Consider the following 27,426-nt stretch of genomic DNA (forward strand, 5'->3'; position numbering starts at 1 on the left):
TGACTATGGTGACCAATGATCCTAGTTTTCCCAAGACTGACCTAGTTTTAGCATTGAAAGTCCCATGTCTTAGGAAACCCTTCAATCCTGGGTGAAGTGGGACAGTTGTTCACCTCCATCTAGACCTGCGGTATAAGTGGATGCATTTCCCACCTGGACCCTCTGCATACAGCAGAGCTGTTCTCACCAAATCCTTCCTCAGTCTACACGCTCCTGAGACTCTTAATTCGGTTGTGGGTGAGATGTTTAATCAGACACTTTGAAGTTGCTGCAGGATTTATTTTTTTCCCTAACAGTCTCTTTGTTTCTGTTATCTATATTATCCTGGTGCCTTGTTGAAACTTCTAGTTTAACATCTTCTTCATGAGATCCAGATGATATTAGTCAGAAGTGGGACATGGTTCTGAATGAGAGAGAAATCTTCTGATTTCCTTTCTTGGAGGTGTTTGTTGTCGTCACCCCAGTCCAAGTCCCTAGACCAGCACCATGGAGATGAAAGAACCTCAGGAGAGGACTCCTCTAAGAGGTCCTAAGCCCAGGTCTTAGGGTTCAGCTTCCAGTCCACTCCCCTCCCCAAATCCCTTTGTTAGCACTAACAATCTAGCTCCTACCCCAGTGGTCTTCCTTGAGCTACCAGTTCATTTGGAGATCTAAAACTTTCTTGAGCAGACAAGAGCACAGTAGAGTAACTCAGAGCATACTCTGTGCACTTCAATGGTCCACTCATGAGCTACATACTTGGATGACCCGAAATGAATTTCCAGATAATAATAGTGATAAAGCTTGCCTGACCTGTGGTGGTGCAGTGGATAAAAGCGTTGACCTGGAACACTGAGGTTGCTGGTTCAAAGCCTCAGTCTTGCCTGGTCAAGACACATATGGGAGTTGATGCTTCCTGCTCCTCCCCTTTCTTTCTCCTTTTCTCTCTCTCTTTTCTCTAAAATAAATAAATAAAATTAAAAAATGATAATGCTTAGCGAGCTAGTATTTTGATGTGCTTTTCTAAGGGCTTTACAGACATTAACTTATTTAATCCTTACAACAGTCCCAGGTGCTGAGTTTTAGTACTATTATTTCCATTTTTCAGGTAGCAAAACTGAGGCATGGAAAGAGAAACTTGTCCATGGTCACATGGCTAGGCAGTGCAGCCCGAGATTGAAGCCCTGGTAGCCGGACTCTAGAGGGCATACCGTTCCTCACAATGCTGTCCTGCCTCTCCACAGTCCTGACTCAGCATTGAGGTGAAGGACCAACCAGACTATGATAGAGAGGGGGCAGCAGGAAGGGGTAGAGATCTGGAGGTTTGCAGTTAGAGCTGGTTTCCAAGCTCAGCTCTGCACCTGTTGGCTGTGTGACTTGAGACGGCTTATAGCTGCGTTCGGTTGTAGGGAGTTTTCATATTATAGACTAGGTTCCAAGCAGAAGGCCTGATGTGCAGTAAAAGTAAAAATATTCTGTCACCTCCCCCACCCCTCTCAGTGCCCCTGTGAAAACCCATTGCAACAGAGATGACTTGTATAGCTTCAGCAAGAATCTGCTCTGGACCAATCTTTGTTTTTTTCTTTCTCTCCTTTTTGCTAAGTGAGAGGAAGGGAGATAGGCAGATTCCCGCATGTGCCCCAACCCTGGTCCACTCAGCAGCCCCCATCTGGGGTCAATGCTTTGCCCATCTGGGGACATTCTCACAACCGAGCTGTTTTTAGCACCTGAGACAGAGGCTCCATGGAGCTGTTAGCACCTGGGGCCAATGCACTCGAACCAGTCGAGTCATGGCTGTGGAAGGGGCGGAGAGAGAAAGACAGAGAAGGGGAGGGGGATAGATATAGAAGCAGATGGTCGCTTTTCCTGTGTGTTCTGACTGGGAGTAGAACCTGGGACTTCACACGCCAGGCTGACCACCACTGAGCCGGCTAGGTAGGGCCTGGCTGGACCAATCTTTCTTACTCTGCACCTCTCCTTTCGGTTTTTTTTTTTTCCTGGAGCAACAATTCTGAAATAAACAGAGCCTTTTAAGTCCCTTTGGTGCTCAGGGTAGAGGTTGTTTAAGTGGTAGACCTTCTAAATCACATGGCTAAGGACAATATTTTAATGAGGAAATTTTATGTGAAGAAGTCACTACATGGACTGAAAATAGCAGTTGTGAAATTAAAATTCTTTTGCATTTGTAGGACAACATAGCTCGTCAGGAGGAGTAAGTCCTATTTCTGGAAAGATTAAGAAACCTAAAGTGTTCGTGACCGAGGGGAAAGAGGTTGCTCTGACTGGACTGTGTGTGTTCTTCGTCAGGAGCGACCCTTCCCGAGCGGTCACCCCAGAAAACATCCACCAGGTATGGGCAGAGCAAACCTTTACCCGCCTACCAAAAATTATTGTTCATTAAACGTTCATTAAATAGCCAAAACTACTTTCAAAGAAGTGTTTTAAAAAACATTTAAAACAATTAAGGGCATCTCCTTTAAATCTGTTAGGTAAGAGGACTAAATGTTCAACTAATTAACAAAAATTGACAAAGCATTGTGTGTGTGTGTGTAACAGTGAGGTCTTTCCTTTTAAAAAGAAAAGACCTAATTTACTTTTTGGCAAATTTGGTACATTTAAAATAAGATTTTTTTTTTTTTTTTTTTTTTTTTTTGTGGCAAAGATAGAGTCAGAGAGAGGGACAGACAGACAGGAAGGGAGAGAGATGAGAAACATCAGTTCTTCGTTGTGGTTCCTTAGTTGTTCATTGATTGATTTCTCATATGTGCCTTGACCTGGAGGCTACAGCAGACCAAGTGACCCCTTGCTTGAGCCAGCGACCTTGGGCTCAAGCTGGTGAGCCTTGTTCAAACCAGATGAGCCCGCACTCAAGCTGGCGACCTTGGGGTCTCGAACCTGGGTCCTCCGCATCCCAGTATGATGCTCTATCCACTGCACCACCGCCTGATCAGGCTAAAATAAGATTTTTTAAAGTGAACATATAACTTTATTTTTTTTGTGTGTAAAATAAAGTTTGTCTGTACATGTCTCCTCTGCCCTTAATAGGTGCATTGTTCTACTTGGAGTAGATAAACTGGTAAACATCTTATGATCTCTTTATTTTATTCTTATTGTGATGATTGTAATTCAGAATTGTATAAAGCTCATGTCTGAACCAGGGTGTGAAAATAATAATTTACTGGGTGGAGAAATCGACTAGAAAAACAGGCAATGACCATGCCATATATAACAATGGAACTTTGACCTACAACCTGCAACCGTATCCAGGAAAGCAACCCGTAACATACGTAAACAACTCAGGTAGCCAGTCTGGCTGTCAAACTTTCAGGAAGCCGGGTAGGATGCTAACAAAAACTGTTGTCACAGTCAGCCAGAATGGCCAGATTTGATTCATGACTGCCAATCTCCTGAAGTTTTGTTTGTACTTCCAATGGCCTTCCCTGAGGCCAACCAGAGAAAGCCAATTGTGTTCCCCTAACCAATCACACAGGATACCCAGCTTTTAGTTAGCCTGAGTCCAGTGTCCGCAGGCCAGTAGCCTCCAATCAGGGCACCACACTAGACCACTGTCCCCCTCCCACCTGCCTATGAGTCTCTGCCAAAATGCAAGTGATACTGGTGGACTCCTTTACTACAGCAAGTTCTGAATTACTAGCCTTTGCTTTTCTCATCTGGATGGTCTTTATTTACTTGCACAGGATGGTTGGTTAATGAACAACATTCAGAGAAGATTTAGTAGCTATGTTGTGATGGAAGGTAATTTTTGCAGTAGAGGACCTCTTCTTTGTTTTCCAGGAGGTGAGCTTTAATATGTTAGATGCCGCAGACGGGGGCCTGCTCAACAGCATGAGGCGTCTGCTGTCAGACATCTTCATTCCCGCTCTGAGGGCCACGGGCCAGGGCTGGGGCGAGCTCGGTGGGCTTCAGGATGCAGCCAGCCTTCAGCAGGAGCTCCTGAGCTCCCTGGAAGGCTTTGTCAGTGTCCTGTCGGGTGCACAGGAGAGTCTGAAGGAGAAGGTAAGAGCAAATAAGTTACTCCTTCAAAAACAATCAGAAGGTGAACAAACCAACAGAGAAAGGTATAATACTCCTCTTAAATAGTCTTAATTCCACTACCTTGCAAATCTTGAAAAAATTTCATAGGCATTCTTATTGCCCCCTCAAAATAGGTTGAAATTCCTGTAGTTTGGAGTGATTAATGGATCAGAGGCTCTATAGAAATGTTGACTATAATGGAAGACAGTCAGGGCAGGTGTGTGGCTGCAACGTATGGGACGCCTGTGGTACTGACCCGCACGCAGAGGGCAGGAGTCTGGATCCAGGGCATGTGTGTGCTGGGTGGTGGGTGGGGATGAAGCAAGTCCTGAAGAGGAGGGAGGAAAGAGGAGTTGGCACATATCTGGAGAGGAGAGAGTAGGTCAAGTGGTTCAACCTGTGACCAAAAGGCTTTCAATAACTTTGGCAAGCATGAGCTTTAGCTTCCATAAAATTTGTCCTGCCTTCAGTAAGTCTTTGTGAGTGATTACCGGGGGAAGACGACAGCCCCACACCAGGCGTGTGTGGAGTGTAGAGGGATGGGTCCCCTGTGGGATGTTGGGAAGAAGGGAGGGAGGTGTTAGGCTTCCTAAAGGAGATGGAGTAAACTTGAGTAAACTTCATCCAGCCTGAGGCAGGGTAATTCCAACTAACATAATTGTTATATTAGCAATAGGCTCTGACTCAGGTCATAGTAAAATGCAAGTTGAACAAAAATAAATTGTTATTCTATATGAAAAAGCTATGTTTTCATAGATGACACTTCATTTTGTAGCAGAGGTATTTAAAAAGTGAGATGGATGTCCACACAGAGGGAGGCAGTGCCACTTCTTGAGGCCCAGAGCCCAAGTTGTGAAGCCAGCGAGTTCTCTTCATGTGGCAGGTGGAAAGTGCAGTGGGGGGTAGGACGGGGTAGAGGTGTGGTCCTTCCGGGCTGGGGCAGCAAGAGCAAAGGCTTAGGTGAGCAAATGGCTGTTCTGGTGGCAGTCAGAGCTCTGTCAGAGGGCATTAGTGTGAAAAACACCAATTGAGGAGGCCAGATCCAGGCAGGGGAACGTTTTGCTGCTGAGCCATGTGTGGGTGGGGCTGACAGTACCTTTGAGCGGGGATGGGCTCTGGGGCCAGGACTGGGGGACTGTTAGAGGGCAGGGCTGGCAAGGCTTTATGAGGAAGTGAAGGAAACAGGAAAACTCCCAGGTGCTGCAGTGTTATCTTGCAGCAGACCTCAGTGGCAGAGGCATGCCCCCACCCTGCAGGCCACTCTCTGCTGGTTTGAAGGGAGGAAAGTGTGATCACAGCATCCGGTGCCCACCCCTCCCCAGCCTGTGCCTTCTACCTTCTGCATCTCCTCACGGGCTCTTTAGTTTCACCTGGTTCACCAGGAAGCCCTAAGGACCTGGGCTTCATAAACTGGCTGCTTGGCAATGTTGGCATTTAGCATGGCCGCTAACCACATCCTATCCTGCTGGTTCTAAACCAGTTGAGAGAAACATATTAGCTCTGTTGCTAGTAAAGTGAGATTGGGCTTGAGGTCTGAATTTCGTGAGTCACAGTGCCAGATGCACAGTACCTGAAGGAAAATGTCCTCATTAAATATGGAGGTCCATTTTGTATTGTGAGTGTTTGAAAACACACTAGGTTTCACTGTCAAGTCAAAATCCAAGGTACCTCCTTCTCTACTCCCCTCCTCCCCCCTCCTCACCAAAACCCAGATCTGTTGCCACTTGCTAACTGTAGGGATGTTATTGGGTAAGGACACGGGAGCCTCTCCCTATGGTTAGCTTAAAAAATGAATGTAATAGATTAGAAATTACTCCTCCTCTTAATCAATTTTCTTGGAACTTTCCCATTTTCTTTGGTTTCTTGAGTTGTCTAATTTCCAAGTTTTCTATTAAATCCCAAATTCCATGTTGTTGTGACTCTCTCTCTCTCTAGTTCACCTTTCTTTCTTTATGACCCAGAATTTGACCTTAGAATCCATCTTTTTGAGTGTCGTGCTCCATGTGGGAGAATTAGGCATTTTCTGTCCCAGTGTGTTTTCAAGATCTAAGCTGAGGAGTCAACCAGAAGTGTGTGTGGGTGTGTGTTTAAAAAGCATCACACCTTATTAATTTTCATTATAATTAGGTGAACCTTCAAAAGTGTGACATACTCGAACTGAAGACCCTGAAGGAACCGATAGACTACTTGACTCTAGCTAATAACCCTGAGACTTTGGAAAAAATAGAAGGTTGTATGAAAGTATGGATCAAACAAACAGAACAGGTAATTTTCAAACACCAGACATTATTTTAAATGCCATATTGCTGAACTAGCCAGTGGAAGAAGGTAGATCATTTGCCATTCCCATTGCCTAAGTATTTTGCCAAGAGTCCCTGAAAAGGTCAGAGGCTCACATGGTTTTAATTTATAGTCTTCAGTTAGGAAGAGATACTATGAATTCTAAGAGATGAAAGTAATGACTCTGTGTACTTACATCAGTGGTTCCCAACCCCCGGGCTGTGGACCAGCCATTTGGTACCGGTCCGCAGAGAAAGAATAAATAACTTACATTATTTCCATTTTATTTATATTTAAGTCTGAACGATGTTTTATTTTTAAAAAATGTTTTAAAAATGACCAGATTCCCTGTTACATCTTTCTAAGACTCACTCTTGATGCTTGTCTTGGTCACGTGATACATTTATCCGTCCCACCCTAAAGGCCGGTCCGTGAAAATATTTTCTGACATTAAACCGGTCCGTGGCCCAAAAAAGTTTGGGGACCACTGACTTACATAAGTAGAAGGCTGCACTTTGCTAATTTTTTTTCCTCAAGATATAATTTACTTTGATGAGAACATCTGTAGAAATACAAAAAGTTTTCTGGTTATGTGTGTCTTCCAAAAGGTAGCTTGAGAACTGAACCTTAAAAAAATATTTTCAGGGAAGTCCTAAGTGGAGGTGGACATTACCTCAAAAAGAAAGTACAGTTAAAATGAACTGACACAAGGCATGGGGGCTTTCTAAGGTTATATTGTTTCAGGGTTATACATAGTAAGTGAGTAACCAAGGAAACTTGCTGAGGTCATATCCTCCAAAAGTTCATTAAAAACTCCTTAAATAAGTTGTTTTCAGTCTGAACAAGTCACCTAAGTTTTGGTGGAAGTATTAAAAATAGATACATGTTAGTAAAAGGCTGTCATTCAAAGCATGCAACTGATTAAAAATGTAGCATGATTCCGATAGCATCATTTATTTGCTTTCTTATTTTTGCTTATGTATAACACTCAGATCTCCATGTATGAGTATATAATGCCCTACTCAGTGGTTTGCGTTTGTCCTGTGCACTCGCAGGTCCTTGCTGAAAGCAATCAGCTGCGGAAGGAAGCGGATGACCTTGGGCCCCGAGCAGAGTTGGAGCACTGGAAGAAAAGGCTGTCTAAGTTTAACTACCTTTTGGATCAGCTGAAAAGCCCAGATGTGAAGGCTGTGTTGGCAGTGCTTGCTGCTGCCAGGTCGAAACTTCTGAAGGTCGCCAGCCATTTCTTTTTGCTTCATGAAATGAGAATTTCATGTCATGGGGTCTTCCAGGTCATAGAGTAATTAGGGATAGAAAAATATTATTATACTTTCATGGAAAAATAACACTTTTAAGATTGGATATTGCCCATCTATAATTTTAGATACTGTGGAAATAGCCCTTGAATTAAAGATATTTTTGCCTTATGTACCTATATGCATATGTATTATTAGATGGCATTACATGTAATTATGATGTAGTATCATAACATGATTTTATATACATTATGAGCTCAGAACAACTAGGAGTAGTAATAAGGAGAACTTACCTTATATATCTATAGTTAGTCCTGGTTATTAGTTTCATATTGCTATGTTACAATTTACTCCCAAACTTAGCAACTTAAAACAAACATTTCTTCTCACACAGTCTGTGGTTCAGGAATTTTTGTGTAGGTTAGCTGGTGCCCCGACTCAGAATTTCTCATGAGGTTGCAGTAGGGATGTCGGCTCATCGGCAGGCTCAACTGGGGAAGATCTGCTTCCAGGTTGCTCATGTGGTTGTTGCAGGGTTGAGTTCCTTGCTGGCCTTTGGCTGGAGACTTCCTTTAGTTCTTTATCATGTGGGTCCCTCACAACATGACATCTGGCTTTCCTTAAAAGGAGTAAGTGGCAGAGTGCAAGAGAGCGCCCAGCGTAGAAAGTACCATCTTTTGGTAAGCTAATTCCAGAGGTGACAGCCCATCACTTTTGTAAGCCTGTTTATTAAAAGTGAATTGCTAGATTCAGCCCCCAATCAAGGGGTGGGGATGATGCAGAACATGAATACCAGGAGTCAGTGGTCATTGGGGACCATCAGAGGTGCCTATCACATCTGGCATTGACACCATAAAGACTACTTATTAGCAATTTGCATGAATGTTTCAATCTATGAAAATAATTTAAAAAATCAATAATAATTTGTTTCAATAACTGCTTTAGATTTAGCTTATATCATTGCTCAAGAATGCAATCATTTCATTGTGCTATAGCTCAGAAATATCAGCAGCATTTCCATAAAGTCAGTCGAACCTTGTTGGCTTGTGCTAAATTAATTTCCTTTTACTTCTCCTACTTTTAGATATCTGTCCATTTTGACAGATATCTAAAACTAGGGTATAGCACAGCCTCGCATGTGGTTGGCAGTTGATAAATAATTGCTACATTAATGGATGAAGAAATGTTTAGGTATATAGGGAAAGGGAGTTCAGGTTAGAATAGAAGGAAGATAGGAATTATGGGTGTGAGGTGCACAGTAGCCAGAAGAGGAGAAAAGGTATAGATTTAAAAGGGAGGTGAGTTTCTTTATACTCTGTGCCAGTTATTTAAATAGGTTTTAAAAGAGAAGGCCTGAGAGAGATATCTTTAAAAATTTAGTCAAACAATTTAAATTGCACTTCAGTGTGGTAATAATTTATCCCTCTGGATTTAGTTTTATGTGAGATGTGTAGGACCAGTTGAAAGTCTGACTGGCCCAAGGGACTTATGATGACTCTTAGCAGCTGTTATATTGAAGTTTCTGTATTAATAATTGCATTAAAATTCCTTTCCTGTACTGTGCTTAGACTTGGCGGGAGATGGATATTCGAATCACCGATGCAGCTAATGAGGCAAAGGACAATGTCAAATATTTGTACACACTTGAAAAATGCTGTGACCCCTTGTACAGCAGTGACCTTGTGAGTTAATGATTTCTACTCTTTTAGTTTACTGATGACCCTTTTATACCTGCTGAATTCAGTGTGGAGTTTTGTGTTATAGATATTACAGTCTCTTAGAAAAGTCTTAGAAATCTCTTTTTATTATTATTATTATTTTTTAAGCAAGAGAGAGACAGAAACAGGGAGACAGGAAGGGAGAGAGATGAAAAACTTCAACTTGTAGTTGCGTCACTTAGTTGTTCATTGATTTTTCTCTTAAGTGCCCTAACTGGGGTGGGGGAACTCAAGCTGAGCCAGTGACTTCTTGCTCAAGCCAGCAACCTTTGGCTTCAAGCCACTGACCATGGGATCGTTTCAATGATCCCACACTTAAGCCGGTGACCCTGTGCTCAGGCTGGCAAGCCTGTGCTCAAACCAGATGAGCCCATGCTCAAGCCGGTGACCTCGGGGTTTTGAACCTGGGACCTCTGTGTCCCAGGTCAACACACTATACACTGTGCCACCACATGTCAGGTGAAATCTCATTATATTCTTAAGAAAATGAAATGTATATACACATACATTTATATATCTATATCTATATCATTCTGTCTGCCTATCTATTCACCCATCCATCCATCTATTAAAGATGTATATGTGATATTTAAAAAACATTTGTTGCATATTCCATTTTCCATTATGTATTGCAGCTGACATTGTGGGGTACACTACTGTAGGAAGTCATCAAGCAGATGATTTTTTTATATTTTAACTTTAGGAAGTGCCTCCTTTTATTGATTAAAAAATCAACTGTTAGCATGCCCTCCTTGTCATTAAAAGAAAGCTAACATTTCTTGCATTGAAACAAAATTTGATTAAGTGCATATGACTAAATAATAAAATGATCCTTAAATATATTTATGTGAAATGTTAGATAATATTTTTAAATATTAAGTAAAAATCACTTAGCTAAACTTTATTCTAATGAAGAGATCATGATTAGACTATTATAATTTTGCTGAATTTGATATTTGTTTCCTGGAAAACTTCTGTGTGTCTTCCAGATATCCATGATCGATGCTATTCCCACACTTATAAATGCAATTAAAATGATCTATAGTATCTCTCATTATTATAACACCTCCGAGAAGATTACATCTCTGTTTGTAAAGGTACGTGCATAGCATAAAGTCCACGGTCACTTATATCAATATTTTTTTGCCAGTGGTCAAGTTTTGGTAATTAAAAATTACCATATTAGCACAGTCCAATGTCTATGTATCTTACAATAATAATAAAAAAGCTTAACTTGTTAATAGAGAGAGAATTAAGTTTATGTAAGAGGCTAATTCTGGCAAATCATGAAGGATTATTTCTCAAAGTTAATTATTATAATAAATATTGTGTTATTTACATGATAAAAAATGAAAAAAGGTTCTTTCTTTTTGGAATTTCTTACCTATGTTATGTAGCACATTATTTATTCCCATGGGTAAATTATAATTAAGAAAAACTGACTCTCTCCCGTTTCATATTTTGTATGCTACTGTGCCAAATTTATTTGATGCCACAGTTGTTTACTTGGTGTTTTCAGGATAATAATCATGGTAATAAAAGCCACTTGCAACGTTCCAGTAATCCATATAGCAATTATAATGATTCTGCCAAAAAAACATAACAATGTTTAAACCTTATGTCCTAACTCCTAAGTGTGTATGGTGAGCACTGTTGCTTTTCCCTTTATGAATGGCCTCTAAGAAATAAATGACTTTTTCATTGCCAAGGCAAATCTTTTAAGTGTTGTATTACAATAAAGAAATTTTCAGCTCCTCAGGACTCAGTGACTACTAATGCAGCAGGGGTCCTGATTCCTGCTGGGAACAGGGTCATCCAGCCTGGAGAGCTCGTGGGGAGCCTTTCCCCTCTCATATTCAAGTTGCCAGTCAGGAACTTGGCCAGATCCTTTTCTAACTTCCTCACACTTTAAAACTATGTGTTAGGGCCTTCGGGGATATTTCCAGGGTAGAGGACTCAAAAGTCAACTTGTATTATTACTTTAGGTTTCATGTATATTGTTTGCAGGCCTTGTTGGACAAAATTTTAAAACCACTGTTTATCTAAATTTCAAAAACTTTTCATTATGGGAAACTTGAAGCAAGTACAAAAGGAAAGAGAATTGTATACTGAACCCACATGTACATATTAAGCAGATTCAATGACTGTCAGCAAGTGGCCAACCTTGTTTCGTTTATAACCCCATTTTTGTATTGTGAATCCTAGCCATCATATCATTCTATGCATACAATAGTCACTCAATTTTTCTTTTTTTTTTTTTTTTACAGAGACAAAGAGTCAGAGAGAGGGATAGATAGGGACAGACAGACAGGAAGAGAGAGAGATGAGAAGCATCAATCATCGGTTTTTCGTTGTGACACCTTGGTTGTTCATTGATTGCTTTCTCATATGTGCCTTGACCACGGGCCTTCAGCAGACTGAGTAACCCCTTGCTCGAGCCAGCAACCTTGGGTCCAAGCTGGTGAGCTTTTGCTCAAACCAGATGATCCTGCGCTCAAGCTGGCGACCTCAGGGTCTCGAACCTAGGTCTTCCACACCCCAGTCCGACGCTCTATCCACTGCACCCCCGCCTGGTCAGGCTCAATTTTTCTTTTAATTTATAAAAACATCACCAAGAAAATTCTGAATTTTTTTTTTGAAGTTCGGATGAATGAATAAAATGTTAATGGTGACCTGCATTAGCTTTATTCTTTTCTCTGTTGCCTTCCCCTTTTGACATTTCTGCTGGATATGGTGGTGGCATGAATGCTCAGGGTGGACAGCCCTTCACAGGGCACTTAGGAACTGTGAGTTAGATGTTAGAGCAGCCTGCTTAAGGAGCTCAGCAGCTTTGTGGTTGGAAAGTAGATGATTTCTAGGTTGGTTGAGACATTCATCGTGTGGAAACAAGGGGGCCTGAATTGTTATTTTTCCATAGTGCTTCCAACTTTGTGATTTCACAAGTGATTTTGACAATATATGTGTAGAATCTAAAAAAGTAGAACAAACAGAAGCAGAGAGGAAAGTGGTGGTTGCCAGGAGTGGGTAGGATGGGGAGATGTTGGTTAAAATGTATAAACTTTTAATTATAAGATGAATAAGTTCTGGGGATCTAATATACAGCATGGTGACTACAGTTAATAGTACTGTGTTGTATTCTTGATATTTGCTAAGAGAACAGATGTTTTTATTTTATTAAAAAATTTTTTTTTTTAAAAAGCTTAATTGGGTGCAGAAAAGAGTCCTATTCAGAGGAAAGAGTAGGAGGAAGGATTTCTAAGAAGTAAAATGAGGTATAGTCTAGTTGGAGACAAATGATAAACACCCTACACGGAACACTAATTGAGATCAGCCCCAAAGGCATATTGTCAACAAGAACAATATGACATCATGCAAATGAGTGATTAAAACATAGTGGAGTTAACCAGTTCTGAAAACAAGGTAAGTAATGATAGAATAGAAGAGAAAGACAGGAAAATGGGGCAAAGCCTGTTGGTGAAGCTCAAAAGAAGATGAGGTTAGAAGACAGGGAGATGACTGAGTCCACAGAAGAGGCCACCAGCTGTGGGTCCTGGGCCAGGGATCCCTTGTCCACTTACTCTCTGTTATGTTGTACAACCAGCCCTGTGCTGGGGGGCTAAAAGGCCTCAATGAATATTGTCTTGATAACTGTGTGTGGATTAGACTGAGGTAAGAAAAGAGATTAAATTCAAGGGGACCTGTTAAAATCTTATAATCCCCAAGTCTGAAGTGAGGACCAAATAAAAAATTTATTAATACAAAAAATTTTTTTTCAAATAAATTTATTGGGGTAACTGGTTAATAAAATCATGTAGGTTTCAAGTGTATGATTCTTTAATCATCTATGTTGCATTGTGTGTTTACCACCCAAAGTCAGATCTCTTTCTGTTACCACATATTTGACCCTTTTACCCTTACCAAGTCCTTCCCTACATTATTTTCCCTCTGATGACCACCATACTGTTGTCTGTGTCTCTGAGTTTTTGTCTTGTTTATTTGTTGCTTTCAGTTTTATAGTCCACATATGAGTGAAATCATATGGTTCTTAACTTTCTCCATCTGACTTATTTTACTTAGCACGATATTCTCAAGCCTATCCATGTTGTTGCAAATGGTAGTATTTCATCATTTCTTATGGCTGAGTAGTATTCCATAGTATATATGTGCCACATTTTTATCCCATCCTCTATTGTAGGTACTTAAGTTGTTTCCATGTCTTGGCCACTATGAATACTGCTGCAATGGACTTAGGGGTGCATATATATCTTTGTAAATAAATGTGTGTGTGTGTGTGTGTGTGTGTGTGAGAGAGAGAGAGAGAGAGAGAGAGAGAGAGAGAGAGAGGGACAGATAGGGACAGACAGGAAGGGAGAGAGATGAGAAGCATCAACTCTTTGTTGCGGCACCTTGGTTGTTCATTGATTGCTTTCTCATATGTGCCTTGACTAGGGGGCTACAGCAGAGTGAGAGAGCCCTTGCTTAAGCCAGCAACCTTGGGCTCAAGCTAGTGAGTCTTGCTCAAACCAGATGAACCCTTGCTCAAGCTGGCGACCTTGGGGTTTCAAACCTGGGTCCTCCGCATCCCAGTCCAACACTCTATCCATTGCGTCACTGCCTGGTTAGGCTGTAAATAAATGTTTTTGAATTTTTCAGGTAGATAAGCAGAAGAGGGACTGCTGGGTTGTATGATAACTCTATTCCTAATTTTTTGAGGAAATGCATACTGTTTTCTTTTTTTGTTTGTTTTTTTATTATTTTTTTATTTTTCTGAAGCTGGAAATGGGGAGAGACAGTCAGACAGACTCCCGCATACACCCGACCGGGATCCACCCGGTACGCCCACCAGGGGCGATGCTCTGCCCACCAGGGGGCGATGCTCTGCCGCGACCAGAGCCACTCTAGCGCCTGGGGCAGAGGCCAAGGAGCCATCCCCAGCGCCGGGGCCATCTTTGCTCCAATGGAGCCTCGGCTGCGGGAGGGGAAGAGAGAGACAGAGAGGAAGGAGGGGGTGGGAGTGGAGAAGCAAATGGGCGCTTCTCCTATGTGCCCTGGCCGGGAATTGAACCTGGGTCCCCCGCACGCCAGGCCGACGCTCTACCGCTGAGCCAACCGGCCAGGGCCCATACTGTTTTCTATAGTGGCTGTGACAGTTTACATTCCCACCAGCAGTATATAGGGTTCCTTTTTTTCCATATCCTCTCCAACATTTATTATTACTTGTCTTGTTGATGGTAGACATTCTAACAGGTGTGAGGTAGTATCTCATTGTAATTTTGATTTGCACTTTTCTAATAGCTGGTAAAGTTCAGCATCTTTTCATATATCTGTTGGCTATTTGTATGTCTTGGGAGAAGGGTCTACTCAGATCCTCCGCCTATTTTTAAATTGGATTGTTTCACTTTTTTTGTTGAGTTTTATGAGTTCTTTGTATAATTTGGACATTAACCTCTTGTCAGAGGTGTTGTTTGCATATACCTTCTTCCATTCAGTTGATTAACTTTTTGTTTTGTTGAGGTTTTCTTTTGCTGTGCAGAAGCTTTTTAGTTTAATATAGTTCCATTCATTTATTTTTGCTTTTACCTCCCCTACTTTTAAGGTCAAATTCATAAAATCCTCTCTAACCAAGGTCCATTGTACCTATGTTTTCTTCTATGTAATTTATTGTTCCATTCTTGTATTTAGGTATTTGATCTATTTTTGAGTTAATTTTTATGTATGATTACAAAGAACAAGCTGTTTAGGCTCATTCTATTGCATGTAACCTTTCAGTTTTCTCAGCACCATTTGTTGAAGAGAGTTTCTTTTCTCTGTTGCATGTTTTTGGCTCCTTTGTCAAAAATTATTTGCCCATACACGTGTGGGTTTATTTCTGGGCTCTTTATTTTCCATCTGCCTGTGTGTCTTTCTTTCTGCCAATACCAAGATGTTTTGATTATTGTCACTTTGTAGTATAATTTGAAGTCAGGGAGTGTGATACTTCTAGCTTTGTTCTTTTTTTTCTCAGGATTTCTTTGGCTATTCAGGTTCTTTTGTGGTTCCACACAAATCTGATGATTCTTTTCTTTGTTTTATTTCTTTAAAAAATGCCGTTAGGATTTTTATGGAGATTACATTAAATCTGTATATTGCTTTGGTTAATATGGCCATTTTATTTATTTATTTAAAAATTTTTTTATTTATTCATTTTTAGAGAGGAGAGAGAGAGGGAGAGAGGAAGACAGAGAGGGAGAGAGAGACAGAGAGAGAAGGGGGGAGGAGCTGGAAGCATCAACTCCCATATGTGCCTTGACCAGGCAAGCCCAGGGTTTCGAACCGGCGACCTCAGCATTTCCAGGTCGATGCTTTATCCACTGCGCCACCACAGGTCAGGCCAATATGGCCATTTTAACTATGTTGATTCTTCAAATCCATGAACATGGAATATATTTTTATTTATTTGTGTCTTCTTTAATTTCTTTTAATAATGACTTGTAGTTTTCAGTGCATAGGTCCTTCACATCCTTTGTTAAAGAGAGCAGATCTTAAGTGTTTTCATCACATACATAAAAAATGATAACTCTGTAAGGGAATGGATGTGTTAATTTGATTGTGGTCATCTTTTCACTATGTATATCAAATCATCACATTGTATAACCTAAATATATACAATTTTTATTTGTTAATTATACCTCAATAAAGCTGAATAAAAAGGGCTAGGGCTTGATCATAGTTGCTATGGAAAGAAATAAATCTGAACATCAAGTTTACAGATTGTACGCCCTGAGAGGCAGAAGAGTTAAGGACCCTCATGGCTATCTTATATGCATAACATTATTCTGTTGGAAAACTCCAGGTGACCAATCAGATGATATCTGCATGTAAAGCTTATATTACCAACAACGGAACCGCTTCCCTGTGGAGTCAGCCACAGGACGTTGTCGTGGAAAAAATATTATCTGCAATTAAACTTAAGCAGGTAATGGCCAGCCTAATAATACATTTATTCAATAAATAATGTTTCATTATTGTGTGTTGTTTTTGGTGATGCATCTTAAATTATTTAGCAATTATTTTATTCTTGATTGCTAAAAAGAATAGTGATTCTTTTTTTTGTGACAGAGACAGAGAGAGACAGAGAGAGGGATAGATAGGGACAGACAGACAGGCAGGGAGAAAGATGAGAAGCATCAATTCTTTGTTGCAGCACCTTAGTTGTTCATTGATTGCTTTCTCATATGTGCCTTGACTGGGGGCTACAGTAGAGCAAGTGACCCCTTGCTCAAGCCAGCGACCTTGGGCTCAAGCTGGTGAGCCTTGCTCAAACCAGATGAGCCCGCGCTCAAGCTGGTGACCTTGAGGTTTCAAACCTGGGTCCTCCGCATCCCACTCCAATGCTCTATCCACTGTGCCACCACCTGGTCAGGCCAGTGACTTTTTATTGTTAAGAAAAGTAGATGTTAATAAATCTTTCCAGGAAATCTATGCACTTATTCTACCCTCTTTGGGGCCCACTGTGTCCCAAAAGCAGATTAAGTACTGAAGATACAGAGATGACTAAAATGACTAAAGTTTTCTTAAATTTCTTATAGATGAATGGGGAGATAGACACAGAGAAAGGCTGTTACTGACGTGGTGGGCCAAGGTGGAAAGCCTGCATCTCTGAGTTGTATTATGAGTAATTATGAATTTGCTAGATTGGGGGATGGGAAAAAATGAATTCCAGGCTGATGGATGAGTACACAAAGAGGCATGAAATGAAAAGACTTGTGATTTTACCCTAATTTTACCATCACCTTTGCTGAAGAGAATAAGGTTGATATCTTTGTTATTTTCCCTTTCTTATATTTTGGTTTTTGATTTTAAGGAATACCAGCACTGCTTTCACAAGACAAAACAAAAGCTTAAACAAGATCCGAATGGAAAACAATTTGAATTCAGCGAGATGTATATTTTTGGGAAGTTTGATACTTTCCACCGACGTCTTACTAAGATAATAAACATCTTTACAACCTTTAAAATGTATTCAGTCCTGCAAGATTCTAAAATTGAAGGGCTGGAAGACTTGGTCACGAAATTCCAGGTATTGTTTAAAACTAAACTTGCTGCTTTTAATCATAACTAGAACTTTGATATTTCATGCAAATAACTATGTTTAGAATGATTCAAATGGTTCATAATGTGAAATATAAGCTCATAGCCCTTAAACAATAAAGAAATTAAATTTACTTGGCAATTGTGTAATGGTGCTAATATGTTCTTTTCAGGTGTGTGGTTATGATAATGACTTCCCAATAGTCTAAAATTAATCATCATTAGTAAAAGCATTTTCATTAGTGGCACAAGAAAGTGTTTAAATATAACTTATCACTTCATATATTCATGCAAGAAATATTTAATGAAGCAAATACTACGTGTCAGGCACTCGACACTGAGTTTGGAGTGTTGTGTGATCACCTCTGGATTAAAGCCTTTTATTTAGACACATGTTAAAAATAAAAGGGACTGAATTTTATTTTAACTCTACCATTCCTTTGACTTTTAACTGCTTTATCTTGTAAGGATATATATATGACTAGTCTTAGTTTTTAAAGTGGGTTCAGTAATCTAATATTTTCAGTTTTTAGTGTGGATGTGGTCAAATTTTTTGGCGGGGAGTTGGGAACAGCAACATTGAAACTTAAAATTTTTGTACTTGAATTGGAAAAGGATTATTTAATTTATTGCCAGTTTTTGTACTCTAACAATTTAGGCCAATATAAGGAGTCGTTTTTCCTTATATTTTGAAAGTGGCAGTTTTGTAAGACACAGAGGGAATATATGGGAATATATTCATTTATTTCTCAATTTGTAATCTATTTTCTATTCTTAATGAAAAAACAACTTTGGAATATATTTCAGAGTTTATCTTTGAATGCATCTAAATGCAATTAAAGATGGTACTGACCTGATAAAAATACTGGGGAGAGAATTGCTTTGAAAATCTAAAGTGAAATACTAATTAAAATGAACTAGCCAGAGGGTTGTGAGGTAAAATGTACATGATGCAGGGAAGGGTAGGGTGAGTTTTGTGTCACATTACTTGTTTTATCACTGTCTAAAAGTATCCTGTGTGTTTATTTGTGACATGACCCTCTCTCCCCCACAATAGATGTAAGTTTCCCCAGAACAGGGACATTTGTTTGTCTTGTTCATTTCTGTGTCTTCAGAGTTAACTGGTACATAGCAGGTATGCAATAAATACTTGATTTTACTCATATGTTGGATATAAAATTGAAACCCATAGACATAGAAAAACAGTATGGTGGTCACCAGAGAGAAGGGGAGGGGTTTGTAAAGGGTAAATGGGGCCAAATATATGGTGACGGAAGATAATTTGACTTCGGTGGTGGGCACACAATGCATTTTCAGGTGATGTGTTATAGAAATGTATACTTGAAACCTACATAATCTTACCAATGTCATCCTGATAAATTTAATTTAGAAAAAAAAATATTACTTTCCAAAAAACGTCAAATAAATGACTTAGTAGATTGAGTTTGATTAGTTGGTTTAAAGGTCACAATTAATTAATTTATTTAATTAGTACTCTTAAGTAAATTAATTTAATTTACATTAAATCCAATCACAGAGAAGAATTTTCTAAGGGTCCTAAATCTTTTTAATTACCATGTTAAAATGAGAGATGTAGCTTTTCCACATTTTTTTTACATACTTCATATAACACAATGGGTAGCATCATAATACAATTTCTAAACAGAACTGATTTTGTAGTTATATAGTATGAAAGAGTAGGTTGTTTTAACTAGTCAACTTGATTCACAGAGTTATGCAGTTTTTACATTTTTGTCTATTAAGGTATTTGAATCAGATAAGTAGAAATGACTTTGAAGAGGAGATTGCAGAAGGAGGCCCGATATTCTTCATAAAAATTATATGCCTGTGTCAACTGTGTGGGCTCCTGAGTTTGAGGATGGCTTAGTACCTGGTTAAGAATGATCACAGAACATTATAGCTCATTATTCAGAGCAAACAAAACTTTGGATAATAGTGTTTTCAAGGAGATGAATTGCCTAATTTGTACTCTTGTAGTCATAGACTGCAGCTTTGCAGGTCAGAAGGAAGCAATTAATTCTAGAGAGTCTTTCAATGTAGATTGTGGTTTGACATTTTATTTAAGACATTAGAAGCTTCAAAGATAGTATTTCATCGTAGATTTTATAAGTATTTTCTTCCTAAGTTTGTGTCTCTTAAAGTCTTATTTATTTTCTGAGAAGTCAGACTTCAATGAGAAATATTTTAGTGTCTTCTACTCTGGACTTTTTTATTGTTTCATATGTGATTAATAAGGAATTTTTAGAGAAAACAATTTTCAGATGTGGTCTTTATTTTATATTTCTCTTCAGAAATATGTACAGTCTCATGAAAATGCTTTCCAAATGATTTCTTTGACTGCAGTAGGCAACATTATTCTGCTGTAATAAGTGTTAAATAATGTAACTAAAGAAATAGGCTACTTTTAAGTTGTTTTTTTTTTTTAAATTTTTTTTTTTTTTTTACAGAGACAGAGAGTCAGAGAGAGGGATAGACAGGGACAGACAGACAGACAGAAACGGAGAGATGAGAAGCATCAATCATTAGTTTTTCGTTGTGTGTTTCAACACCTTAGCTGTTCATTGATTGCTTTCTCATATATGCCTTGACCGCGGGCCTTTAGCAGACTGAGTAACCCCTTGCTCGAGCCAGCGACCTTGGGCTCAAGCCAGTGAGCTTTTGCTCCAACCAGATGAGCCTGTGCTCAAGTTGGAGACCTCGGGGTCTCGAACCTGGGTCTTCTGCATCCCAGTCCAATGCTTTATCCACTGCGCCACCGCCTGGTCAGGCTGTTTGTTTTTTTTTTTGTAATGATTTTTCAGGTTCTACATTTAAAGGTTATACTTCATTAAGTAATGCTTGAATACTGAAATATTGTCTTATTACTTTCATAACATTTCAGGGAATTGTTGCCACCATAAAGGAAAAGGAATACAATTTCTTAGATCAGCGGAAAATGGATTTTGACCAGGATTATGAAGAGTTTTGCAAGCAGACTAATGACCTTCATGTAGGTTGTATAATAAAATTCCTGTTGATGTTCATGTGTTTATTTTTTCTGTTCTGTATAATGTTGCTAAATAATCATTACCCATCAGAAGGGAGAGGCGTCCTCATCATGGAGGTGACCAATAGCAACCTTGGCTTGTGTTTTGTGATTTCAGATTAATAATTGAAGGCTCTTTTTCATAGATTAAAAGGTCATAAATATAACTTTGTATAATGATCTGCAATCACTGATGTCTGCATGTCTTCCATCTTAGTTCTTAGATAATTAACTTTCATCTTCTGTTGAAAGGTAGGGTTATTAGAATATAGAAATATGTTTCCATTTGTTTGTTACTTTATAGCAATGATTATGGCCAGAGGTCATTTAAGCAAATGGTCAGCGATGTTTGACAGATCTCAAAGTCAGTACAACAGCTGGCCTTCGAGACAGTGGTACCAGCACTGACTCTCATCTGGACCCCTTTCTCTTTCCTTTACCCTCCCCTGCCACCCCCCTGCCACACCCACTCACTTCAGAACCATCTTGACTTTCAGTCCACATGAGCAGTGTACGGCTGCTATCAGCTTCTGGGAACATCTCACAGGTCCAGCCCCAGCTCTAAATTCCGAAGGAAAATGTTGGGTTGGCCAGTTCTAGTGGAGTACTTAGCCCTGGTTCCTGGGGTTAAAGCAGGTGAGATGGCACCCCCTACAGTAGTGGGGAATATTTGCTGTCAGAGGAAGAGAATCAAGGAGAATAAGGTAGGGAGATGACCCAATAGGTGTCTAGCATAATTAATATGCAGACATTTCTTCTTCCCAGTGAGGCAATAATTTGCACTGTTCTGATTATGAAAGGAAAATGGCCATCTGCTACTTCTTTTCCAGAATTTCTGGCTTGAAATAAGTTGGTACACTTTAAGGGGAAAAGAACTCTGAGTCATTTTTGGAGGGGTGGGTTCAGTGGTAGAAGGACTCATAATAAAACTAGCTAATTCTGTATGTTAGGTACTGTTTTAAGTACTTTATAGGTGTTAATTCATTTAATGATCACAGTAATCCTAAGTAGGTGCTCTTAGTGCCCTAATTTTGCAGAGGAGTAAACTGAGGCATTGTGAGGTTAGGTGACTTGCCCAAAGTCACAGGGATGACAAGTGGTAGTGTGAGGATTAAGACCAGGCAGTCTAGCTCCAGGATCCAAATTTTTAACCCTTATGCCATAAGACATATTTCAGTTGATGGGAAGATATAATGCCTATAATATTATATTAGGCTTTTATGCTGTGGGTTATGAATGCAGAAATAAATCAAGTAGATTTACCTTCAAGATATGTACTATGATAGAAATACAAGTATGTGTATGTTAGAAGTATAATATTCTGATATTGTCCCAGGCATTGAGGATACAAAGATAAAATTTCATAGTCCAAAGAAGTCCTAAAGGAACTTGGAGGTAAGACAGACCTACAAAACATGCTGCAGAATCTGACAATTGCTACAAAACATAAGACAGGATGTGAGCCTAAAAGGAAAACTGTCCCATACTTCTGCTTGCCTGGCTCAGGAAAGCCTCAGAGAAGAGGTGACACTTGATTCCAGGACAGTGGTGATTATTTCCAATTTTTAATTGTTCTGCAGCCTGGTTTTTCAGCATTAGTTATAGACATTAATTTTTATTTCCTTTCATCTTTCTTTTTTTATTTTTATTTTTTTGTATTTTTTCTGAAGTGAGAAGCGGGGAGACAGAGAGACAGACTCCCGCATGCTCCCAACTGGAATCCACCCAGCATGCCCACTAGGGGGCGATGCTCTGCCCATCTGGGTCATTGCTCCACTGCAACCAGAGCCATTCTAGTGCCTGAGGTGAAGGCCGTGGAGCCATCCTCAGTGCCCAGGCCAACTTTGCTCCCATTAAGACTTGGCTGCCGGAGGGGAAGAGAGAGATAGAGAGGAAGGAGAGGGGGAATGGTGGAGAAGCAGATAGGCACTTCTGTGTGCCCTGACCGGGAATCAAACCTGGGACTTCCACATGCCAGGCTGATGCTCTACTTCTGAGCCAACTGGCCAGGGCTAATCTTTCTTTTTTGAAATTCAGCACTATTATTGTCTTCCTTTTCAATAATGGTCCACTTCTCCCTTTGGTTGGTTGAGTACTTTTCTTTTGACTTCTTTGTCCTTTTCTCCATCCTCTTAACTACATAAATTCTCTACACACTATCTCCTTTAAATGACTTATGAATTCAGCCCTTGTCCCTATAAAATCAGGGTAGAAATGCTGACCTTCCAATGTTGGTGGATGGAGTGAGTGGAGGGACGAGTCTTGGAGAGGCTCAGTAACTGTGGTGTCCCCAGGATGAGGCACTGGAGGGTGGGGTGGGGTACATGAGTGATTTGGATCAGGGTTGTGTCCAGGACACCACTGTCAATGGTGACCAGAGCCCGGAGTCCTGTCCAGATTTAGAGTTTATGCTGGTACTAAAAGATCAAACAGAAATTGAATAGGAGCTGGGAGCCCATACTAGTAAGAGGACAAGTGTGAGGATTCCATGGCTGGACTGAAAAAGACTGTAAGGATGGACCTAATGCTCAGACAGAGAAGCGGACTAATGCAAGGTCTTGGATGTTCATAAAAGAGCTTGGTGCAGTGAAGTTATAGGCTAGAAAAGCAATGAGAATCAGGTACCAGGGTTAGGGCTCATTGAAGACTTGCTGGTGTCTGAAGTTAGTGGAAGCATTGCAAATGTTTCAGTTCTGCAGTTTGTACTCGGAGATTTTTATGTCATGAAAAAATCTGAGTATTTACTTATGTAGGCTAACTGTGCTGCTGTTCATAATTTTGGTAGAAGCGGTGAGCAATATTGGAGGCAAGTGCACATAGTAATGGGTTTAGCCGTTCTCCAGCTTTGAGGTTTTGCTGACTGGGGCAGGGAGCACTGTGGCTTGCCCAGATAGCAACATCCCTTCAAGGTCCAAGTGTTTCCGCTGGTGTCCTGCATACTGACTGCTTGTCTTGCCAAATTACTTACGTAAAATCAAGCTTATCTCAGTACTGATTCTCACTGTACATGCCACTGGTTTCCCAGTTTGATCACTACGTAAATTAATGGTCTCTTATAGAATGTAGAGGCTCAAAACTTCTGTCTGGTAAGTTAAGACAAAAGAATTGATCAGAACTTTCCCTTGTAACATGAAATGGAAAATAACGAAATCATTTTGTTTTTTATTTAACTATTGAAATTTTAATGACAACTGTATTCTAAATCTTAGAATGAACAAAGAATAAAATATGTGCTTTGTTTTCTGGTGCAGCTGTTTTTATTTTTTATTTTTGGACAAAATTGTACAATGGTATGTGTGAGGTCCTCAGTACAACCAATAATGCAGATCATTTTAGAAAATAGATTTGAGGGCTTAAGAAATAGATATGAGGTCATTCTTTTTGAACTTCTCTTCTTAGGAGATATTTATTTATTTCCTGTGGGGCTCTTGTGGCCCTGGGCTATGCAGATGTTTCTGTAGCTGTCTTTGAGTTCCTTCTGTTGGGGCCCCAGTGGTCTTGCCATCTCAGACTAGCCGTTATATTAATTTCTTGGGTTAGAGCTCTCTCATCTCATGAGTACTTAAACACTGACCCCTCATCTAGGTGTGGCACAGGCATGCAATTTCAATTGCTCTAGGACAGGGTGCAGTAAACTATGCCCCCAGGCCGAATGTGCCCTGCCTAGTAGCTTACCGGTCCTCTGTGGCTGCCTTCGCACTAGAGGGGTAGGTGAGTAGTTGTGGAAGAGGCCTATGTCCTGCTAAGTGGAAAATACTTCTCATCTGGCTCTTTCTAGAGGACGTAAAGGGCTTGTTTTATCCATTCCCAGCTCTGACCAGGTGGCAAGCCCACCTGCTGCTTTCTCCCACTTGTAGACAGTCACCTAACCCCGCTTGCATGGGCTGGGTAGCATTTCAAGGGCCCTGGCTTTCTTTGGGGATCTGCTGAGAGTGTCAGGACCCCACTGCTTCTCTGCCTACATTGTGAGAAAGCCACAGTGCCTGCCCCCAGGCCTGTCTCTGGCCCATTACCTCTGGAGCCTGCCCCATGACTCCTGCGACTGCTGTGGCTTGCATGGCCCTCTTTATTCTGGCTTCTGGGTATTTATTTATCTTTCTTTCAAGCTCAGGTGAGTATTAAGTGTTCTCTTACATATTTTCCTTTATTATATGTGTTTGTAGAGAACGGGAAGCTCTTTTATCCTGATGCTAAATAGGACTTTGCCCAGTGCTAATCCACTGTTCATATTCAGACCTTATTCTGTTTTAGAATGAGTTGCAGAAGTTCATGGATGCTACATTTGAAAAGATTCAAAACACCAACCAAGCTCTAAGTATGTTAAAGAAATTTGAAAGGTAAAAATTGAGAACAATTTTCTCAGTTCTATTTTCTGAAATTGGGGTAATATGAACATAGTTTAGCTTACATTATTACATATTATTACTATTATTATTTCATATTCTAATGTAGTGGTTTTCTAATTCCGACCTTTTCCATCTCATGGCACACATAAACTAATCACTAAAATTCTGCAGTACACCAAAAAATGTTTTGTGCTGATCTGATGAAAAATAATTTTGATTGATTTACAAAAAAATAAGAGTAATTACCTATGCTTTTTGCTCCCAATTGACTTTTAAAAAGTAGATGTCTATATTTGTATGTAAAGATTCCTGGTACCAAGAGTTAACAGATCAAATGTAAACTTTTTATGCAATGTGACCAATATGATGCAACTGTATTATATAACCTATATACTTATGGTTCATTCATATCTGGTGGTTACTGTTGTGTTGGCTGTTATTTTTTAAATTTGACAATCTAAGGGAAAAGAGGTCAGTGCCTCTGACTAAATAGTCAGGTATGGCATGTTTTAAAAATTCTTGTGGCACACTGGTTGAAAATTGATGTTGTAATGGAAAGAAAATTTTCTCTTGACAATCTGGATAACAAGGTAAAGGTTTTTGTTTTTTTTTAAATTAAAATTTTTTATTGGTCCATAAGAACACATAGGTTTCAGGTATACATCTCCATAGCATATGAGCTATTCATTGCATTGTGTGCCCATCACCATAGTCAAAACACCTGTCACCGTTTATTTCAGAGGATTAATAGTTTATTTCTTCTTAGCTTTGAAGTATGTTGTGACTGCTTAGCATTATATTAATGTTCAAGTAATTTGAAAAAAATTCCTAGTTTTACCTAAATTTTAAGAATCGAAACTATATTTTAAAAACCACTTTATTGAGATATGATGGATTGACAATATTTTGATTTTTAAAATCATCCAAGTATCTTATTTTCTTCCATTAGCATATGTTTTAAAATGTCTTAATAAAGGAGATTGCTAGATATTGTCCCATTAATCCAAGCCTTTCACTTTTTAAAATAAATTAGATTGAATATACCCAATCTTGCTATTGACGACAAATACCGGTGTCTCCTTGGAAACTATGAGGCTGACATCGACATGATCGCAAAGCTGTACACAAAGCAGAAATGCAATCCTCCGTTGGCCCGAGACCAGCCTCCCATTGCTGGGAAGATTCTGTGGGCCCGTCAGCTCTTCCACAGGATTCAGCAGCCCATGCAGCTCTTCCAGCAGCACCCAACCGTGCTGTGGACGGCGGAAGCCAAGCCTGTGATCCGCAGTTACAACAGGGTGGCCAGGGTCCTCTTGGAGTTTGAGGTTCTCTACCACAGGGCCTGGCTTCAACAAGTAAGTCTGTGCAATTATGTTCTTCAAAGACACCTCCATTGTCAATCAATGGGAAACCGTCTGCTAGCACCGAACAGTTTTATTTTTGTAGAAAGTTGAGTTTGCTAGTATTTTATGACAGGTTTGGATGAATGTAGGTAGGCAATCAATTAAAGAGTATATAATATGTCCGTGAAGAAAAATAATGATTTATTTTGAAAAGAAATCATAGCCAGGTAACAAACTCATTTTTATTTAATTTAGAAACTCTAATGGGAGAAGTCCCTGTTTATTGGTTCTTTTTACCTGGTTGATTAGGATTTCTTTCTTTCTTTCTTTTTTTCTTTTGGCAGAGACAGAGTCAGAGAGAGGGACAGATAGGGACAGACAGACAGGAAGGGAGAGAGATGAGAAACATCAATTCTTTGTTGCGGCTCCTTAGTTGTTCATGGATTGCTTTCTCATATGTGCCTTGACTGAGGGGCTACAGCAGACCAAGTGACTCCTTGCTCGAGCCAGCGACCTTGGGCTCAAGCTGGTGAGCCTTGCTCAAACCAGATGAGCCCACGCTCAAGCTGGCGACCTGAGAGTCTCTAACCTGGATCCTCTGCATCCCAGTCTGATGCTCTGTCCACTGCGCCACCGCCTGGTCAGGCTATGATCTATCTATCTATCTATCTTTCTTTCTCTTTCTTTCTTTCTTTCTTTCTTTCTTTCTTTCTTTCTTTCTTTCTTTCTTTCTTTCTTTCTTTCTTTCTTTCTCTCTCTCTCTCTCTCTCTCTCTCTCTCTCCCTTTCTCCCTTTCTTTCTCTTTCTTTCTTTCTTTCTTTCTTTCTTTCTTTCTTTCTTTCTCTCTTTCTTTCTTTCTTTCTTTCTTTTTCTGCCCCATTCACTTTTTTTTTTTTAAATAAATTTTTATTAATGGTAATGGGATGACATTAATAAATCAGGGTACATATATTCAAAGAAAACATGTCTAGGTTACCTTGTCATTAAATTATGTTGCATACCCCTCGCCCAAAGTCAGATTGTCCTTCGCCACCCTCTATCTAATTCTCTGTGCCCCTCCCCCTCCCCCTAACTCTCCCCCTGTCCTCCCTCCCCCCACCCCTGGTAACCACCACACACTTGTCCATGTCTCTTAGTCTCATTTTTATGTTCCACCAATGTATGGAATCATGTAGTTCTTGTTTTTTTCTGATTTACTTATTTCACTCCTTATAATGTTATCAAGATCCCACCATTTTGCTGTAAATGATCTGATGTCATCATTTCTTATGGCTGAGTAGTATTCCATAGTGTATATGTGCCACATCTTCTTTATCCAGTCTTCTATTGAAGGGCTTTTTGGTTGTTTCCATG

The 27,426-nt window shown here is 39.8% G+C and overlaps 1 protein-coding gene across 3 annotated transcripts in view; it reads left to right on the top strand.

Moving 5' to 3' along the window:
* DNAH5 (dynein axonemal heavy chain 5) overlaps positions 1-27,426 on the top strand; it is a 316,293-nt gene that overhangs the window by 74,011 nt on the left and 214,856 nt on the right. For all 3 annotated transcript variants that reach the window (XM_066374372.1, XM_066374367.1, XM_066374381.1), the window contains exons 4-14: positions 2,169-2,329; positions 3,775-3,996; positions 6,142-6,279; positions 7,350-7,526; positions 9,119-9,232; positions 10,258-10,365; positions 16,101-16,223; positions 17,112-17,327; positions 20,241-20,348; positions 24,636-24,721; positions 25,764-26,085. In XM_066374372.1, the coding sequence (XP_066230469.1) occupies positions 2,169-2,329; positions 3,775-3,996; positions 6,142-6,279; positions 7,350-7,526; positions 9,119-9,232; positions 10,258-10,365; positions 16,101-16,223; positions 17,112-17,327; positions 20,241-20,348; positions 24,636-24,721; positions 25,764-26,085 (1,775 nt within the window). The remainder of the gene's footprint in view (positions 1-2,168; positions 2,330-3,774; positions 3,997-6,141; positions 6,280-7,349; positions 7,527-9,118; positions 9,233-10,257; positions 10,366-16,100; positions 16,224-17,111; positions 17,328-20,240; positions 20,349-24,635; positions 24,722-25,763; positions 26,086-27,426) is intronic.

The sequence above is a fragment of the Saccopteryx leptura genome, chromosome 1 (genome assembly GCF_036850995.1).
Source record: "Saccopteryx leptura isolate mSacLep1 chromosome 1, mSacLep1_pri_phased_curated, whole genome shotgun sequence".
NCBI lineage: Eukaryota > Metazoa > Chordata > Mammalia > Chiroptera > Emballonuridae > Saccopteryx > Saccopteryx leptura.